General features: G+C 39.4%; 1 protein-coding gene across 6 annotated transcripts in view; it reads right to left on the reverse strand.

Annotated features, from left to right (window-relative positions):
* Positions 1-7,383: 7,383 nt before the first annotated feature.
* The window catches only part of LRCH3 (leucine rich repeats and calponin homology domain containing 3), a 122,921-nt gene continuing 112,491 nt past the window's right edge, over positions 7,384-17,813 (reverse strand). For 3 of the 6 annotated variants that reach the window (XM_082251322.1, XM_082251320.1, XM_082251319.1), the window contains 6 exons: positions 16,664-16,712; positions 16,292-16,393; positions 16,095-16,204; positions 15,766-15,903; positions 15,612-15,689; positions 13,499-14,199 (listed from right to left, as the gene is read on the reverse strand). In XM_082251322.1, the coding sequence (XP_082107448.1) occupies positions 13,993-14,199; positions 15,612-15,689; positions 15,766-15,903; positions 16,095-16,204; positions 16,292-16,393; positions 16,664-16,712 (684 nt within the window). In that variant the 3' untranslated portion in view covers positions 13,499-13,992. Of the gene's footprint in view, positions 8,613-13,497; positions 14,200-15,611; positions 15,690-15,765; positions 15,904-16,094; positions 16,205-16,291; positions 16,394-16,663; positions 16,713-17,813 lie in introns of those variants that run through there. The other 3 variants (XM_082251318.1, XM_082251317.1, XM_082251321.1) reach the window with 3 other exon arrangements.

Here is a 17,813-nt window from a genome sequence, read left to right on the forward strand (position 1 = left end):
GCAGGTAAGGGTTAAACAGAAATGAGATCTGACACCGACACACAGGCAGAGGGATTAACAGAGAACTCACCATGCTAGAAGAGAGGTGTTTTTATCACATTAGCACTCCCACATTTCTGATGTAACAGAGGAAAATACTAGGCATGCACTGGATGGTGCTGGACCTGGAGAAAGAAGTTTACTGTCTCTCTCTGGGGAATAGGGTCAGGCTAGCTGCAGCAATACATGTATATATGGGAACCGATCAGACACGACACTACAGCCACAACATGTGATCCCATCATTACAAGGTAAGGCAAACAACATAGTAACTATATCCATGCCAATACCTAGTTAAAACAAGGAAAACATCTAAAAGTGTACAATGCCTTAAAAGCAAAACTCCAGGAAAATAGACTAGTTTCAAAAGACAAAAAGTACACATGCACTGGGTTACTAGTTTGGCCATCAACAAGCATCTGATTGGAGAACGGAGCAGCAGCACACATATTACATAATTCTGCCCTCTTCTTCCATAAAACAGGTCCAAACATCTGGCTGACACTGTGAAAAGCAACAGAGCTCTGGCTGGGTCAGGGAAAAGCATTGCAGCTCTGATTGCTTATTCTGATTGCTGCTGTGCAGGTGATAACAGGAGACTGGCATCAAGACCAGATTCCAGTGATTTCGCCAATCCTATCTAAAAATGTATATTTTTTTATTTGCCATAAAATCCTTTTCTCTGAATCCAGCTTGATATTTCTAACAGTAAATGTAGTTTTTGTTTGGTAAAGCCCTAAAAATCTATAGGCCAGGCCACATGAAGCTATAACCCATACCCACCTCATATCTGCTTAGTTGTAAAAGCAGTCCAAGTAGGAAAAGATAGCCTATAAGGGGAGAAAGCGGTGTTCCTCAACAGACTACAAGAAAATATTACTGAGACTACAAAAATTCTATTGTCTCTATCATCCATTGAGGGACAGAGCTTTATAAGCAGCCTTAAGATGTCCAAAAGCAGTCTAAACTGAGGGGCAGGAACAATCCTAGGTGAACAAGAAAAATCTGCCCTAGACAGAACAGACTCTACTGTCAACACTGCAACACTCCTAGTGCCCCACAATATTTGATGCAAGCCTGAGCAATAACTGTCCAAATAAATCCAGACTAGGCGACAGGTCAGAAGTGGGCCCCAGTGAAGTAACTGCAGACCAATTTCTCGGCGATCAACCACACTATAGAGACAAAAAGTGCAGAACTCTAATCCCAAACCAGAAGTCTGGCATCTGTAGCGACAATATTCTAATGTAAGAAGAAAAAAAAAAAAAAAAAGCCGTATAACGGCAGGGACAGAAGCATCTTGATTGGATGCCAACATCAAGTCAGGATAAAGACTGGATGTGTTCCACACCATGAGAATAGTTCTGTTACAAAGGTCTGTAGTGGAGTTGAGAAAACAGGACTGCTTCAATGGTGGATACTATCAATCACAGTGAGCACATGCAGCTCCTTAGGAAAAACAGAAGTTAGGACTGAAGTTGTTGTAGCTTATTATGTAGTTTTGTCAGCTTCTATCTATGGCCTTAAAGGTACCCACAATAAGGCCCAAAATACTCCAAGCAATGTGATGTAATCAGAAAGAACTTCTCGATGTTCAGGAATCCATCCTAAGTCTTCCAAGGTCTGTATCATGAGTGATACAATGGAGTTCAAGATGAGAGGTCGGTTCTTGTAGTAGCAGATTTTCCAGGAATGGGATGACTGGAATATCTCTGAAATTAAGATCCATAAATGGAATGAGGACCTTTGTGGACCAGAAGGAAAAGCCACAAATTGATAGTGGCTGTTGCCCATGACCAAGTGGTAAAACCCCAAGTGATCTTGAAAGATGGGAATGTGTAAAAACACATCCTTTAAGTTGGCATTTAGTAAGAAGTATCCGTATTGAATGGATCTATTAAATTAAACGTTTTGCAATTCTATAAAACCAGTCTCTTAATCGAGGCATCCCTTGCAGAAAGCATACCTAAACGAAAGACCTTTTCTATACTGCAGATAAGCAATAAAGCTTGGTCAAGGACCTGGCCCCCATCCTGCTGACTGAACTCTACCACATTGCTAAGGTAATAATCCCTCTGCTGTACTCCTTTGTAACTAGGTTCACCAGTGCTTGAATATCACACTGCGCAAACCAATGCAGTTCCTACTGGCGGAGGACGACAACCCTATATTTCCCAGTGTGATTCTGGTATGCAGTCTATTCGAGAAAGGTGAATAAAAACTCTCAGTACATTCGATGACTTGATGAATGTTGTTGAACAGTACAATAAAATGTTGTATGCTTTTAACATTTTATTTTGGAGCGAATGGACTTTCATGAACAAAAAACACATGAACAGTTAGAAATTTGTTCGAGAAATATTTTCCATCCTGCGCCTTCAAATTTTTGCATTACTGCGGTCGAAAACAAACATCAATTTGAGCTAACTAATGATTAGAAAATCAAATGAATGTTCTCATTTTAAATGAAATTCCACTAGTAAATGGCCAGCTTAACAGTATAATATGTAAATGTATATTTTTTAATAACACAAAACCAAATAGAACTGTTTTTGTCATGGTTTGGACTTCGACTAAAGCCCAACTTTGGGAAAAGGAATAGTCATCCCTTTTAGTGTGGCTACAAGGATTAAATGCCTGTTTAGTCTGGGGATCATAAAAGCAGTTTTGTTTACCTGACTCAGATGTGCCTACTGGAGTGGAGTGAGGTGATTGTAGCCGTCTTAGTGCACTTGCGACAGAGACAATTGAGTACTGTCCGTGATACTTTTTTTATTTGTACTAACATACAATTTTTCAGGACAAGCTTTCGGGGTATGTCCCCTTCATCAAGATCCAAGCAGTACTGTAAGGAGTACTGCTTGGATCTTGAAGAAGGGGACATACCCCAAACGCTTGTCCTGAAAAATTGTATGTTAGTGCAAATAAAAAAAGTATCACGGACAGTACTCAATTGTCTCTACTGGAGTGGAGAAATGGGTAAGCAAAACTGCTTTACCGTTCCCCTAGACATAAACAAGCAATTAACCCATGCAGCACAGGGACAGCCCCACTACAAGGGAGGACTTTAAGTATGTAAACCCAGCATTTCATATTCCTGATATGTGCCTGCTGTACCATGTACTTGTATGAAAAATTCTCCTGTTCTCTTTGTATTGCTTCCTTTGTGTGAAATCCCTGGTGTTCCTATTAAAGACTTACCACACTAGGCAGAACACAGCATGGTCAGTTCTCTAGCTATGGAACTCTGTGTGCTCTCCCCCAATAACCAGACTTGTCCTGACCCCCCCCCCCCCCCAGCCTTTCACTGGGAAGCTTAGTGTACTGTTTTTCCTGCTTTTCCTCCCCTAGCTCCTATGCAGCTGAAAACAGAGGGAACAGAGGGAATGTTATTATTTATAGAGAAAAAAGGTATTTACATTTTTTTTTAGGATCTATACACAAATGTGTTGCCTTTCATTTCCATTTTAAATGGTATGGGTTGTTTTACAAGGTGATCATTTACAATTACTTTAAGTACTCCTTTACTTTTAATATATTGATAAATTATAGTCAACACATCTTAAAGAGATCATAGCTTGGGGTAACAGTGGCATCGTGTTAGGGCATGTATTCAATTTAAAATATTCGGTCACAAAGTAAAATAACTGTCAGATTTCTCAGCTGGAAAGCTGCCTTTTCTAGCGTCTAAAGGCAGTAACGACCTCCAAGGTAAACACTGAATAGGTAGAACCTCACTGTTTTGGAAAATAATAAAAATAAAAATAGTAGAAGGGTGCACCGACCTAGCGCATTACCTTAATAAATTTGATTCAAGATACAAACAGCAATAAATATACTCACAAACATATATTGTGTAAATGCATATCATATCCAGTGATGCCTGAATCAAGTCCATCAGTACCTCTGGAAGATAAGGTGGTGTTCAAAATGGCGGACACGTTTTAAGGGGAAACCCTCTTCATCAGTGTCACTTACCCTTGCTCTGACGAAGAGGGTTCACCCTTGAAATGAGTCAACCCTTTTGAACGCCTCCTGGTCTTCCTGCAGTACCAATGGCCCTATTTACACCTCCAGGCAGCTGATTTCACTTGGGATGATTTGCAATTTCACATAATACATTTTGTGAGTATATTTATTGCCGTTTTGCTCCTGAAATTAATTTTATTGAGGTAATGTGATAGGTCGGCGCATTTTTTATTATTATTTTTCAGTCTGGGGATACCCATTGCCCTGAGGGGGCAGCAAGACCATTGGCGTTAAAAAGGGATTTTACACTGTGTACCTCTTCTGGCTTAACCACTGCAAACACAGGAGAAAGGTTGTTAAAACATTTGACTGTTTTGAAACCAGTACAGGTCAGTAATTCCTGGGAATTAGCATAATGTCGATATTCTACTCAAAACCAAAAGAAAAAAAAAAAGGCCGAAATAATCACTAATTTAGGAAGCTTACAAATGTACAGCCTAAAACCGAACTCTACATTCTGCTAAAATGTGTGCGATTTCTCGATTACTTCAAAAAATAATGTGCATTAAATACACTGCTCAAAAAAAATTAAAGGAACACTCTGAAAACACATCAGATCTCAATGGGGAAAAATATCATGCTGGACATCTATACTGATATGGACTGGGTAATGTGTTAGGAACGAAAGGATGCCACATTGTTTGATGGAAATGAAAATTAACCTACAGAGAGCTGAATTCAAAGACGCCCAGAAAATCAAAATGAAAAAAAATGATGCAGCAGGCTAGTCCATTTTGCTGAAATTTCATTGCAGCAACTCAAAATGGTACTCAGTAGTTTGTATGGCCCCCACATGCTTGTATGCATGCCTGACAACATCGGGGCATGCTCCTAATGAGACGATGGATGACGTCCTGGGGTATTTCCTTCCAGATCTGCACCAGGGCATCACTGAGCACCTAAACAGACTGAGGTGCAACCTGGCGACGTTGGATGGATCCCAGAGGTGTTCTATTGGATTTAAGTCAGGCGAGCTTGGGGACCTTTCAATGGTATCAATTCTTTCATCCTCCAGGAACTGGCTGCATTCTCTCGCCACATGAGGTGGGGCATTGCTGTGCACCAGGAGGAACCCAGGACCCACTGCACCAGTGTAGGGTCTGACAATGGGTCCAAGGATTTTATCCTGATACCTAATGGCAGTCAAGGTGCCACTGTCTAGCCTGTAGAGGTCTGTGCATCCCTCCATAGCTCCATGGATATGCCCCCCAGACATCACTGACCCATCACCAAACTGGTCATGCTGAACGATGTTACAGGCAGCATAATGTTCACCATGGCTTCTCCAGATCCTTTCATGTCTATTACATGTGCTCAGAGTGAACCTGCTCTCATCTGTGAAAAGCACAGGGTACCAGTGGCGGACTTGTTAATTCTGGTGTTCAATGCCAAATGCCAATAGAGCTCCACTGTGCTGTGTAGTGAGCACAGGGCCCACTAGAGGACGGATGTTGGGCATTCAGGCCACCCTTTTGAAGTCTGTTTCTGATTGTTTGGTCAGAGACATTCACACCAATGGCCTCCTAGAGGACATTTTGTAGGGCTCTGGCAGTGCTCATCCGGTTCCTCCTTGCACAAAGGAGCAGATACCAGTCCTGCTGATGGGTTAAGGACCTTATACAGCCCTGTCCAGCTCTCCTAGAGTAAATGCCTGTCTCCTGGAATCTCCTCCATGCTCTTGAGACTGTGCTGGGAGACACAGCAAACCTTCTGACAATGGCATGTATTCATGTGCCATCCTGGAGGAGTTGGACTGTCTTTGTACCCTCTATAGGGTCCAGGTATCACCTCATGCTACCAGTAGTGACACCGACCCTAGCCAAATGTAAAACTAGTGAAAAACAGTCAGAAGAGAGGAGTAGGGGAGAAAAATGCCTGGCCCTCCAACATCTCTGCTACTTAACTGACCAGATCAATATCCCAAGGAGTTTAATTGACTTAATGCTATACTCGGATTAAAAAATGTTCCTTTAATTTTTGTTGAGCAGTGTACGTACATTTCTTTTGTTATAGCTACATTATAACTTGCCAAATTATTTCAAAGGCTTGTTGGGCTCAATGTTATTACAAAAGTTATGTAGTGTTCAAAAAAGCAGTGCACATTGTACCCCAGTTGTAGTTCTCGTATTAGTTCACAAAGAATCCAAATACTAAAGATAAGTGGAAAGTTTGTACAAAGGGACTATAAAACCCAATTCAAAAGCAAAACAAAAATATGCTTGGAAAATACAGAAATATTTATGTTATCATGAGAAACCCTTGGAGGCCTTGATAAAGAAAATGTCTAACAAAATTTGTCTTTTATCTAGCACATTACTGTCTGTAAAATTGTTTAACACATCACTAGTTTGGTTTAGAAAATGCAATTTTACAATATAGTTCAACCGAAGAGACAATTGCTGAAAATGAAGTTATGTTTAAAACTCACACTGCAGGTACACCGCTAAATTGATGGTCAAAATACACATTTACCTTACCAACCAAAAAGTTCTGTACTAGAGAGTGTGTCCAGTGCCTATAACGGCAAACCAGTTAAAGTGTTACTAAACCCAAAACAGTAAAATCAGTCTGTATATGCAGTAAAGAACGCTCGTTATACTCCCTGTGGAACCCAAGGGGTTATGCCTCCATATTGTGTAAAAAGGCTGTTTGAGTCTGTCTCCTCTGATCCTCCTCTTTTTCCACTGCCCCAATTCATCTGCTTATAGTACAGAGCCTTGGAGGAACTCTGCACAAGCACAGTTTGGTGTGTATTGCTAAAGAGTTTTTTTTTTTTTTGGGGGAGGGTGCATATGATCAGCACAGGACCAATCAAGCACTGTCCAGACAGAGGGTCAGGGGTCATGCACCCTCATAGGACAGTCAGAGGAGAATGAAAACTTCTCCTACAAGCTTTAACCAGTGCTCAGCCGGACACTGATACAAGTCATAGTACTGATATTCACTGCTGATGAGAAAAGGTATTTAGTGGTTTATATTTATTAAAATAATTGCAATTCCATGGTCTGTGTATTGTGGGAGATCAGATATAGTGAATGCATGGTCCCGGGTTTAGTAACACCAAGTAGTACAGTTTGTGGATAATGTGGATTTATCATTATATTGCTGATTCAGCAGCCAATTTAGTTTTTTTACATTTTGCTTTATGTAGATAGTTGTGGATTCAGCAACTTATCTTATTATTTGTCTTGGACATGAACATTTATTAATTTAAATTGGGTACAATTTGCACTTTTATATTCGTTCTGCACTCGAAGTTTGAATGCGCTTTAGGGAAATGTGGTTCCCATTAGCTTTCAAATGCATCACAATGCTTTAGTAAGTGTCTAGAGGACAGCTTATAATCAGCTGTAAAAAGCGGATGCACACATTATGCTGTAACAGTAATCTTAGAAGTTTAACCGTTTGTTCACACTCTGCGATTCTAATCTTGGTTGGAACCCACTATTTACTATTGGGCTTGTTTACTGGACATGAAGATGCAGTAGAGGTCTCCTAGTATTTTTTATGTTCACAGGCAACTGGCTTTTCCAAAACTAAAATCTCTATTAACACTAAATGCTGCTAAGTAATTTATCTCTTTGCTGTAGCTATCATGACCAGATGAGAAATCCAAGAGTGAAAAATAACAAAAAAATAAATAAAATTATAAATAAAAACAACCCACAAACCAGCCGCTAGCTCACTGAATCCCATTAAAAAAAAAAAATGTTTAAACATTTTAAGGAAAATAAGTCTTTAAAAAGGAAAAGGTTCATAGACTATAAACAATATCTTTGTGTGTCAGTAACATGTCATGTCTGTGCCATTATCTACAACTGGAATAGGTAAAAATACCTTATGAATATTAAAAGTTTCCTCTGGAGCAGAAGTCCTGTTCCCTTAAATCAACTGATGGTGTTGTCCATCTTGATCATCTTGAAGTGAAGAAAGATGAAGAGCTTTGCATAATTCAGATATTCTCTGTAAGTGTGGACATACGATTTTGAAGATGGTACTGTAGGCACACTGCTGCTTTCTTAATACCTGGTTGCAGAATATGAACGACCTCACCAATAATGAGGAGGAAGAAGTAATTGTTCCTTGTAAGGTTTAGTCTATAAATCCTCATAACATGGTGGTCTATGATGCACATAGTATATTGCACTGTAATTACTGTATTTTGGGGACAGCTGTAAGATGGAAAACCAAATGCAACCTACATCAGAAAAGTGCTCAGAACTGTGATAAATAGAAAAGAGTGTGTGTGTGTGTGTGTGTGTGTGTAACCTTGAAGTAAATTAAAATTCAGTTAAAACCTGTTGCAGCCATAATGAAGCTTTACATGAACTGTTCCCCTTGTGTGTTGGGACAGAGGTTCCCTTACGAATGAGTAGTGGGAAGCAGAAGTGCACAAAATGAGAAACCAGTGGCTACCAAGAAGTTCAAACACTGGTTGGGGACAGCTGTTTAGGGGGGGCAAGGTCCAACAATGCCTGGACGGTTCCTGCCACTTCTACAAATCCGGTTTCTTCAAGGATGTGGAGAGGCAAACATAGGCGGTCCTGGGTTGAAGTAGTGAGAAAAGAAAAGAAAAATAGAAAAAAAAAAACAAAAACAAAACATAAAAATACACTCAGACGCATGGAGATGTTAAATTAAACCATAAATTAATAAAATAAAATGTATAAACAAAGGAGGGGAAAGAAATGTGATGCCAAGAAAACCAGATGAAAAATCACACACCATGCATTGGGAATGTAGTTGGAAAAAATATGAACAAAACACTACTATTCTGTTCAAATTAGTGTACAGTTGGAGGCAGTTGTAGAGGATTGCAGAGGAAGATTTTTTCCATAGGCCAGGAACTATGTTAAGGAGTTCTAGAACAGAGTCTTATTCCCCCTCCCAGAGACCACAAAGAGCTGCAAGAAAAGATAGAAGCGACTCATGTGAAGTCTATTGGAAAATTTATTTAGAAAAGTTAAACTGAAAAACAAAGTGCAATTGGCAAAACAGAAGCATGACACAATTTACCAGTGCTCTGAATTCTCCATATTATATGCTCCTTGCTGTCTACCAACAGACTATGCTCTAGGTCTCTCTGCCAAGACTGGACAGTGAACCTAGTTATAGCTCAGTACACTGCAGTAGTATTAATGCTGGCCACATACGGTCAGATATCAATTTTCAAGTTTATTTGTTACATCAAACTGTACCAGCAGCTACAAGCTATAAAAACAGCTGAAAATTGGCATTTAGCTAGGCCCATCCACAACGAACCTCATGCCCCCCTTTTTTTTTTGGCCGACAGATGAACAAAATCTGACAGTGTATATATATAACTAGGTGAAGCATAAGTAAGGCACACAATACTGTAAGGTCATCCCCATGGTACTGACCGTTTTTGTGTTGAAGTCTTGTTAAATTATATGTATGCACGCCTATGACTTCCATATTCAAGTAACTTGTAAAATCTATTTTATCCTACACAGAACATTTGCAGAATTAATGAAATACCACTGCAGGGGTAAAATGCACTCAGTTTATGGTTGGTGCTGCTATACTGCTTTATTAAATGGTTGTGCTTTAGGATATCTGCCATGGCACTGTAGAAGGCAGCCATATTGTTGCTTTTATACATGAAGTGAGCTCTAAACTAACGCAGCATTAAAACCAAACTTCAGGTTTACTTTGGTCAAGCTTGCCATAAACTAAACCTGGAGTTTGGCATTACGTAGGGAAAAAGGCGGATATAGTCTGTGCTCATCTATATTGAACATACTGTAAGCTTTTTAAATGGTTTTTTATCAGCTTTGTTTCTATGCAAGTATAGTACACAAAACTTGAGGTCCAAATTGCAGCATACATAAGATCCGATTCATCTTATTTCTAAGCTTTTATACCATTTGCTCACAGTTCCTTGTATACAGCCCCTAGACATATTGCTATGATGTAGAGCACCAGGATATACAATCAGTTTGCCATGTATTATGAGAATACTTATACTGTATGACAATATTCTTGCCCTCGACCAAAGCATTTTTGCAAAATACTTAAATTTAGGCCAGTTAAATTCAGCTCATGATAAATTATTCCCCTTGCTAAGATCTTAAATCTGACGAGAATGAAAAAAAACATCATACTGATTTTTTTTTGTAATATTGAAAAGTCATTTATAAGAGGTCTTGCTCTCAGTAACCAGATTCATTTCCTGGTTTGCTAGCGCCCACCATTTATCTTCTTACATCTTTTACCCACCATGAGAACTAAATATGCCAACTGCTTACATAACTGTCCAGAGTTAAAATAAATCTGTCATAACAGAAATACAGGAATGCCACTAAAAATTCTAGTTTCCTGGTTGTCATGTTGCCGTTAATTAAAATAATTTTGGTAATATGCAGATCATAAAGTTAGAACAATGTTTAAAGTTCTGATTTGAATATTCGTTTTTGAGTCAGTGACCAAAAGTATTTGAGAAAGTGGATCAGCATGATAGCCAGGCTACAAGTATTTCTAAAAAGATTACAGGCATTACTTTAAGCATCACTCATGACAGTTTTTTTTTTTTAAACAGAGAACTGAATATGTATGATGTGAAAGGGTATCCATTTCACACACTAGTTGCTTAAAGTGGAATTTTATGCTAGAAAATTAAAGTGGGTGGACAGGCAAGATTTTTAATGCAGAAGAGACATGCTTAGTCTCTTTTGCATTAAAGCCATCTACCTGCCTGTCCGCTCCTGTACAGTAAGCTGTGCATGTGCAGCTCAATGTACAAATTCAGCAATGCCAATGATGGCTAATAACAACCGCAGCTGGCGATCGAGACCTGGAAGCAGGCCGCTTGAGACGCCAGCGACTGGCAGGGAGTCCCGGAATGGCGCATCACTGGAGAGTATAGCTCTGCTTAAGGAAACTGGTCTTTACTACCCAAAACCACGCTTGCTCTTTGCCATTCATAAAATGCAGGCTGCTGTGTAAGGCCTCATGCACACTGGACATTATAAAAAGGCCAGTAGCATTACCTGTAGGAAGCTGTAGCTGTAGAATGAGTTTTGCAGCATTTTTGGAGTAGCGTTTTTCAGCATTTTTTTTTTTTTTTTTTTTAGCAAAACTGTACTCTCACAAAAGCTTATGGTTCAAAAACGCTGATAAACGCAGAAAAGCTGCGTTTTTCAGCTTTTATCAGAGATAGAGCGTTTTTACAGTTTCTCTTAAACCCACTAGTTCTGTTTTCTTTTTCATCCAGAGAACGACCCTGTGCATGGACACATATAATACCATGCTGGGGAATTTACTAGCTGCAGAAAAAAAATGGCTGAAATCAAAAACAGCAGCTGTAAAAATGTCCAAAAAATATATAAAAGGGACACTAACCTATACAAAATCAACCCTTAGGTTACCCAAAACAGCTCAAATGTTGCACACAAAAATATTGAAAAAATTTTCACATTAAGACCAAAAGTATAAATAGTCCCAAGTGAGGCAAAACATCCAGTATAGAAACAGTGTAGTATAGTACAGTATGGTAACATATTAGTGCAAAATCATGCTTCAATAAAAGTATCCTCCAAGTGAAAAGACACAACCCTCCACCTTACCCTAGCGGATAAACACTCAACTGCAGAAATTAAAGGCTAAGTTTACCGTTTGAAAAAAAAAGAAAAAAGAAAGAAATGCACATTTTATTGCAGGTGTAAAAAAAGTTGTAAAAAAAAAAAAACAAAGTGCATTATTTTTATTCTAAGGAGCCTGCAGAGTACTGCACCCCCGATCAGCAGATCGCAGTTACAATGTCCAGCTCCTGCAGACCCTCAGAAAAGCTGTCTTCCTGTACCTCTGATATGGACAGGCAGTTACTGGGGAGCAGGAAGATCAATGAGCTACAAGGATGCTCACCAATGCCCTCGTAGCTCACGGAGAACTGCAAGCAGTCAGCTGCAATGACTCACAGTACTTAGTCTTAAATTAAAGGACACTGTAAATGAATGATGCAAACATGTGGGCGGAGCCCTGTACATCTACGCTTATTTCAAATTGTGACAGTGGGTGTAGGGCGAAGATCACAGGGAAGGGGGGTGGGAAATGACAAGGTGCAGGTGCTGGAACATGTTACATGTTCCACCCTAAATATAGTTTGAACATGTAACATGTTCCAAAGTTGAACATATCCTTTAACTCTCACCACAAGGTCAATTTAGCATGCTGGCAGGCACCAGGACCTAGAGAACACATTTAATTTGCTCCAGTTTGTATATGCAAACAGAGGAACCACAAGAAGCAGCTTCATAAGCACATTACTTTATGAAATTGACCACAAAGGATATTCAACTCTCAAGCTCAAAAGGAACAGAAGCAAATCATAGTGCTCACTACCAAAATACATTTTCTTAAAACTATAAAAAAAAAAAAAAATCACACACAAGATAAAACCATAAAGGCACTTCTGAATGGCCTCAGCCATTATGAGATTCAATGCTGTCCAGGGGGAGTATGAGAATTGGTGAGGTCCAATTTCTCGAGGTGAATGTTTAACCTCTAGGGGAAGGTGGAGAAATGTGTCTTTTCACTTGGAGCACACTTTCTTTGAAGAAGCAAGATTTTGCACTACTGGGGATTTGTTTCTTCACTTAGGAATATTTATACTTTTGGACTTAATTTGAATATTTTTTAATTTATATGTGTGCAGCATATGAGCTGTTTTGGTTAAGGTATTGTTAATTTTTTTATACACATTGCACATTTCTGAGAGAGATTTTTATTGCAATGTTTTATATGACATTTGTCTAGATATTTAGTTTTCAGAGCAGCCCATTTATACACATTCCTACACCTTTGGATGATTTAGAGTGCATGGAGCCATAGTTAGGAATCCATAAGGGCTGTGGTGCAATTTTCTTCTTTATCAAAACAACTACAAAGCTGCATGGCCACAGTAAAACCATAACACTGCTTTAAAAAATGGGGTCCTATGTGTGTATTAAAACAACATACATCCTTACACAAGGTTGGCTGTAAAAGACTGAAAAAAAAGTACCCTTTTGGCTGCGTGCATGTTAAGAAACAACAAATTCACCGCTCCCCAGCCAATGCCTGTACACATGAATACCTACTACTAAGTTCCGTAGTGATATAGTAGCTGGCACAAGAAACCAAAGAACATGTTGGAGAAAAAGGTAATGTGGAAAACCTGCAGTGGCTGTGGAGCAGAGGTGCAATGGCTTTTCTGCACATAGGCTGCAAGGAAGGTACAAATATTCGGTCTTGTTTTACAGCCTGACTGGTGTGTACCATGTGCTGAGCAGCTGAAGTTGGTTAAAGTAACAGATAACCAATAGATATTCAAGGAAAATATGAAAATATTATATTTTCCTAGCAGGTCTAAGCGTTGCAAATACTTGATCCAATTTTAAAAAGCACCCACATCTTGTTTTTAGTCAAATACACTGGACTGGTATCAGACAACCAATGTGACTGTAAACTAATGACCGGACGTAAAAAGTTTTCATTTGCTTGAACAGAATATATTTGTTGCTCTTTAAAGCTGGAAGAAAAAAAAAAATCAAGCCCAGCTTTTGGCAGAGGCACAAGAGTTGCAGCAAGCCCACAGTAGTCAACTTGTTTATCCATGGATTAGTGGGCTTTTTGCCACATTCAGTATTCCATTGCTGAAAAATGCAGCTTACTACAAAATGGACCTTAAGAAAAATGGATAGAACTAAAACAGTTATTTCTAGCCTGAACATTTACCAGTAAATCACAGTTGAAGAGGTCATACTGTTTTGCACTGTTGGCTTGGGTGGCAGGAGGATTATCAGATAGCCGAAGTTTAACACTGAATTGTGCTTTAAAAAAATTGCGAATTGTGGAAGAATTCAATGGGAGTATCAAGATCACACCCACCCTAACAAAGGTTAGTAAGCTGGTTCCCCTGTCTCTTCATGCCTGTGTCCAGAAGGTAAGAAGCCAGCGATAGAGCAGGTAGAGGAGAAGCATAAGGGTGCAATAAAAAACCCCAAAGCCCAGGAGGTGGAAGGAAAGAGCAGGTGCTTGTGTGCCTTCTCCAAAGGAGAGGAGACTTTCCAGAGTCCCCTTAACGTTGCAGAGGTTTAGCTGAAGAATGTCTGAAGGGAGACAAACTTTGTCCTGTCCAGGGGGCAAGCAGGAGGGGAAAAACAGAAATGCAGAGTGTCAGTCATGCAAACACAACCATGCAGTTAGAGTCACATCACTGAAGATACTAGAACCCTGACAAGAAAGAGAAGACAGAAAAGGTGGTAAAAAAGCAGTAATGTTCTTGGTTTGTCAAATTATCTTTTTGTTTTATTAGAAAACAACAAAGTAAGAGGTTAATGAATACAAAAATAACACTGTATAATTAAATAAATAGTATACATATCCCTTACTAGTATCTGATGATCTCCAGCAATATTGTACTACCAATTGATTCCATGCTGCACAATGTATTCTACTATTATATAGTCCCCAAACAAAATTCTGTTTACATAATGTAAGTTTCATTAGTCCGTGAGGAAAAAATAATGCTACAATGAGACTTCCTTTCTATGATTATCCTAGATAACCATATCCTAGTATTTAGTGATTTTTTTTGCTATACGATACACAAAGATTGCTCTTGTCTGGCCCAACTATGTACAGTACAGTGACATCATTATATACTGGGGAATCTTCAATGCAAATCATTAGGCAATTACAATATGGCTAAGAAGATCTGCAGTACACAGTGTGACAAAGGAGCTGTTTGAGACAGCAGGCTAGGTCAAAAGAGTCTACTGAGCAATAAAATCTATGACAGAAAACAGACAAGTATCATGAAAGTTCAAAAGGGATATGTATCAAAGTAAATAGATTACTAAAAATATAAGTCATAAGCATAGCAGCAAGGAGGATACCTACCATAAAATCTTTCAAGCGGTAGTAAACTGCAGCCATGACCAAACAACCCTGCAAGGCAATTGCATAATGAGCTAGTATGCATGGCATACTAGCAACATTATGATATACTTACCTTCGAGCGAAGCCCTCCAGCAGTGCGCTGTCACCACTGACAGGACTTCCATCTTCAACCTGCCTTCCTTCCAGGTTCACGGGCTCCTGCAGCTTGGTTGGGCAAGCTGGGATGAGGTCATTCCTGTGTTTGCGCGTGGAAGTCGCTGCATTTTGAAGAAATGGCACAAGTATGTTGTTCCTTTAGAGCGCATATGCCGGTGACATCACACATGCCAAAAGAGTGAATATCTCCTAAATAGTGCACATTTAGGAGATATTCATTTTACCTACAAGTAAGCTTTATTAAAGCACCTACAAGTAAGCTTTATTAAAGCTTTACCTGTATGTAAAAATCACAAAGCGGACTTTACAACAGCTTTATGACCACCTTTGTAAACCAACTGCACGCAAGCTTTTCACAGACATGAAACAGTTATTTTATGCAAGAACAGAAAGAAATGCTGTGTAGAAGACTTACACACACAAGACAATATAAAAGGGAATAGTATCCAGTAGTATGTAAAGTTCCTTGAAGCAGTGCATCTTACCTGGGGGACACCAATTTTCCTGCAGGCTTCTAGGAAGTTTTCCACATTTCTCCTGCATTTTGCCATCGTAAGCTTGGGCTGTTGGAGACAATCAGTGGTGTCACAGCTGGTTCTTAAATAATTATTATTGACATAAAACAGATAAAGTACTTACAACAGCCGGTGAGGGAACGTGGATGCTAGGCACAGATCTTGGCCGAACATGATTGGCCAGATGACACAAAACCACCCCATCTGTCAGAGCTGCTCCCAGGTCACTAGGAAGTGACAACTTTAACCGTGACTCTATATTCTAAGAGGAAAAATGAGAAAAATAAAAAAAAAGTTCAATAAGAAAAGCTAAGTTGTGTCGCACAATTACCAGTACCAACTACAGAAGTCCTTCTCAACCAGGGTTACTCAAGAAGTAACACTCCCTTCTTGATTTATAAAAAAAATAAAAAATCCAGGTGAAATTGAAAATATGCGGGGCTGGGTACAAACCTTCCTGAGCTGATCTGTTATTTCCTGCTCCTCTTGTTGAATTGTAGAGCACTGACTGGATCCAGAGTTTTGGCTGTCACTTGTAGGAGCAGCTAGAGGTGGTGTATTACCTGTTAGAAATAAACTAATTAAGCATCAGACTGTTACACACAAAAACAGTCCAAACTGGGCAAGTAGGAACAGAATTTGCCACTCACTTCTTTTAACATCCTCTCGAACTGCAGCTCTGAATAAGAAGATTTCAGGTCTCTGAGGTGAGTTTCGGCATGGCAAGACAGTTGCTGGTGAGGACAAATGTACTGCAGAGCCGAATATAGATTTATTAAACAAAAAATTGAATATATCATGACTGATCAGTTCAGTAATATTTAAAGCCACTATAAACAATGTGCCAGCTTGTTGGCTATATATTTTTGTAGTCCTTACTTCAAAAAGTGACCAAAATAACATAGGTTTACATACACACAGATCTAAAAATTTGAAATGTATTGACTGGCTAAAACAATGTGAAAAACAATATGTGAAAGTAGATAATAATAATAATAGAAAAAAAAAAATACTTCACTCACTTGTTTGCGAGGAGGGTGATACAGGAGTGACTGATGACCGCTCATCACTCTAAAAACAAAACATTACAAAAGCAAGAATAAGAAAAAAAGTTCACACAATCAAGAGCATCAACAGCTGTAGAAACAGGAACATAAAAATACAAAAACATCATGAATTGTGACGATTCCAACTGTTCGAATATGTGCAAACACAAAAATTCTGTGTGCATATTTATTTTTAACAGCCACACAGAAATATCCTAATAAAGTTCAAAACGATGATACATCCACCCTCCCCCCTTCTTTCCAAAATGTGGTCACATAAAATATTAAATATATTTATATACACGCACAATTCCAAGGTGGGACACCTCTGCTGTGTGCTCTTTGCGCAAAGATTACATCTATTATGGCACTCCCTTCTTACCACAAAATAGCCATCAAATAATAGAAGATGCAATCCAATTGTTGTTCCAAATATCCTTTACTTCTGATATTCATGCATTAATAAGTAAACATACATTTACAAGCGACTGCACAGTTTCAGACATGCATATGTTCTTCATCAAACTGCATGTGTAGCACTAATCCTCAGTACAATCTTTTATCTCTAATCCCTCAGTGAGTCCAGCCTCACACTACTCAGGGGTGTCTCCTTAAAAGCAGAGTTCCAGCCTCAAAAACAACTTTGGCCCACCTGCTTGCTGAAAATCACCTAAAAAAGAATTGGATAATCCCGATTTTTTTTTTTTCATTTACTTACCTTGTTTTTGAAGAAAATATACTTGCCTTCCTTCCACTTCCTCCCTCTGCGGCCGTGGCCTGCACTATTTCTTTCTGCTTGCATTGACTCCTGGGAGTGGAACGTCATCGCTCCCAGGAGTCAATACGTCTGCACCGGCCCCGCTCGTCACTTTGGGTGCAGGCGTGTCATTCCCTGCTAAACAGCTTCTGGGCATGCCCAGAAGCTGTGCAGGGATGACGCACCTGCACCCAAAGTGACGAGCGGGGCCGGTGCAGGGCATTCTGGGACAAAAGAGGACGCCCTGGCTTCAGCTGCCCACCCCTGAGATGGCAGAGCTGGACAAGAAATTTTCAAGGTAAGTATTTCTTCTAAAAGGTAAGTGAAACCTGGGACAGTTCAGAGGCTATCATTGCTGCAATGCACTAG

Source organism: Pelophylax lessonae (assembly GCF_965119305.1).
Source record: "Pelophylax lessonae genome assembly, chromosome: 3".
Classification (NCBI taxonomy): domain Eukaryota; kingdom Metazoa; phylum Chordata; class Amphibia; order Anura; family Ranidae; genus Pelophylax; species Pelophylax lessonae.